The 3106-nt window shown below is 41.0% G+C and overlaps 1 protein-coding gene across 1 annotated transcript in view; it reads right to left on the reverse strand.

Moving 5' to 3' along the window:
* CYYR1 (cysteine/tyrosine-rich 1) overlaps positions 1 to 1660 on the reverse strand; it is a 148357-nt gene extending 146697 nt beyond the window's left edge. Inside the window, exon 1 of the mRNA XM_009327897.1 lies at positions 1459 to 1660. Coding sequence (XP_009326172.1) covers positions 1459 to 1660 — 202 coding nt within the window. The remainder of the gene's footprint in view (positions 1 to 1458) is intronic.
* Positions 1661 to 3106: the final 1446 nt, after the last annotated feature.

The raw sequence follows: 3106 nt of genomic DNA on the forward strand, positions 1-3106 counted from the left end.
CCCTCCCCTCCCCTCCCTTCTCTCACACAGTTTTATCTCTATGAAAAACTTCTAATCAAAGTTTGGCTGCTGGAGTTAATTCAACATGTAATTAAGATTAGATTAAACAAAAGAAGGTAAGCTTTTCTTCTGTCTCGCTCAGGTTTAACCAGTGCTGTCCTAAATCACGATGAGTGTAAGCATGCGCTTAAGTGCCCTGTTGAATCAGAGCTGTACCCACAAGACATCTTTCTTTTTAATCCAAATAATTGAACTTCAGTTCTTTTCTTATCCCTAATTTCATCTCCAGTTTTGTACGTGAAAAATCTTGCCAAGTGGCAGTATATATTTAAATTGTTTGGGAGAAGACAGGCATATTGTCTTAGTTATACTGAAAAATATATTGGTGCACAATTAAAATGGCCACGGCTTTCAGCTTGCCTTGATTATAATCTCTACCATATGACTTCCCTCTTCCCTTAGCTCCAATTGTTCCCACTGTGTTGGAACAACCAGCTCCTTTTTGTGCTTGTAGGAAAATGTATTATAGTTGAGTGCAACTCAATAATATTGGAGAAAATATTAATTTTCAAATGGAATACTCAATATTCAAATGGAATATCTGGGAAGAATCATGAGCCGGTAGAAACTCAAATTAGTTTTGTAGCATTCTTACACAAAAGTACAGTATATTAAGGATGACAGATTTTGCTCTGGTTCAACTTAGATTTGGGATGCTTAAATTTAAATATTGTCCAGGCATCTGGGATCTCATTAGCTTATGGTCATAGGCTGCAGTATGACAAAGGACTATCCTTTATCACACTGAAGCTATCAAGCACACGTAGCCAGCTTACAGGCAAAGGTACTGTATGAAACTGTACTTCTATTGCCCAACATTAAACCTCTTTTGCAAAAGACCCTCTTACACTGTCGGGTACCGTAAAATAGATCTGCGAGTCCAAACAGTGCTACTTTCATCTCCAGCAATAATCAGTCTGCCCCAGGCTCCGGGAGCACAAGCATTTATTAGAACACCATGTTCATAGCACCACTTGTTGTGAACCTGATAACTATGTTTTGACTTCCCTTCTGTCGATACAGGTTGTTTTGCACTTTGAGGGGGAATATCAAGCATGAATGCGTGTTTGTAGCTGCTGTTTTACCAGGAAAGCATCAAGGTTTGGTGCTGCCGTGGAAGAGCTATCAAGCAGGCGCTGCTAGGACAGGTGGCGATCTCCTGGTCTGTTCTTTTTCTGCCTCCACATGTTATAACAGTGCACTCTGTTTATGCAAAATGGGGCAAAATGCAAATGTTTATGCAAAATGAGGGCTATTGCTGAATGCTTACTTACACTCCTGTTGTAGCCTAGACATGTCCTAGGGATTTGCCTCTGTTTTCGGGAGGTGTGGGGGCGGGCAATAGATTTGCTATATTTGGGTGACCTTTGCTAGGGAAAACTTTTCACCTAATTATACCCTCTTTGCCTTGAGGACTAAGCAGTCGTGACCATATCACACAGGATTTGATCTTTGCTCCAAATGGTGGTTGGTAGGTATGTTTGCAATTGCACGGGATGAAAAGCTTTCCCAGGTGTACGAGGCCCAGAATAACGTCGGGCTGTTGAAGCGAAGCTGTGCGAGCAATTTCATAGCCAGTTGATGAGCCGAAGCCAGACATGACGGTGGGAGTGTTTGCTGAGGAGTCTGGGCTATTCTTCTGAAGATGCCTTTCCGGATTTCTTTAGGAGTATTTTCTTCTCCATTCCTTAACCTAGCTAGTGGGTTAAGGTCTTTTGTGGAAAGTTTCCCCCCCTACCTAGACCGTATCACCTATTTGTCCTACAACATTCAACAAATCACGTCACTTTGCATCTGCTTACCCACTTGCGATGTGGCAATGATAAAAGCAAAGGCCTCACTTGTTTTTCTGCACGAGGTGCGCCAGACTTTACTGAAACATATACAGTGCTTGGAGATGTTGATTTGAATGAAAGCTACTGTGAAACTATGAACGAAGGAATTCAGTTGCCACATTACAAGCTATGTGGAGCTGCATTTCAGGAAGTGAAATGCCAGCTTTGCTAGTACCTGGCAAATCAGTGTTGTTCATGTACGTAACTCTGGGGCCTTTATGCTCTAATTCAATGTCCTGACATTAAAATGACAGCTCCGAATATACTCAGGCAACTGATGGCTCTGAAATGCAGGTATCAGCTGCTAAAGTATATAGCAGCTGTAGACAATTTCAGGATTTTTCCATACCACATATATAGAATTATTTCTTTACTCTGATTCTTTACTCTGAAAGCTCAAACAGAACCAACTTCTATAATAGCCACCAACCTTTCTCTGCTCTGAAACCACATGTATTACCATCAGTGGCAAACTAGTTATTTGGGCAACACCAACATCTCTTGTGTTTACAACAATTGGACTAAAGAGAGGGGAACGCGGCAGCTTAAGAACTCTATCACATACTGGGGTTTTTTTTTTCCTATTTACTGTTAATACAATTTCAAGCAGTAAATCATATTATTTATTATTTTAACAGTGTCACAGGAAAACAGCTACTCCAAATTTTCTAGTAGCACCATTTACAGTGCTTACCCAGCATAGATACCACAATTTTACACCTAATCAGCCTGGAAGGTAGCTCTCCAGCATAACTATTTTCCTCTTTGAACTTCCAGTTATTGTGTAACTTAGATGGTGAAGTTTGAAGATTGGGTTCTGGAGATCTAGCCCTCAGATTGGACTTCTGTGCCAATGCCAAGCTCTTTAAGGCCACTGAAAGGCTGGAAAGAGTTTTTCCTCAGTTTCATGATGCCTAAAATGGCAAAGCACTACTCACTATGTTGCTTTCATCTGCCCCACTCTGCCAACAGAGAGATTTTAGCCTTACCAAGAACTGGAAGATCACTCAGCTTTCAAAGCAATGAAACCAAGGGTGATTAAGGAAGACACTTTTCATTCATTTAGACACCTGCCTCTCCCCACACCTCTGAAAATACTTGAAGATACAGATTTCATCTACCAAGCCCACACTACTCAGCTAAACCCATTTATCTTATGACACCAGAATGTTAAAAAAACAGGCTATAGCATCTGGCTTCTCTGAACCTGG

This window comes from Pygoscelis adeliae, unplaced genomic scaffold, assembly GCF_000699105.1.
Source record: "Pygoscelis adeliae isolate BGI_AS28 unplaced genomic scaffold, ASM69910v1 Scaffold14, whole genome shotgun sequence".
Taxonomy (NCBI): Eukaryota; Metazoa; Chordata; class Aves; order Sphenisciformes; family Spheniscidae; genus Pygoscelis; species Pygoscelis adeliae.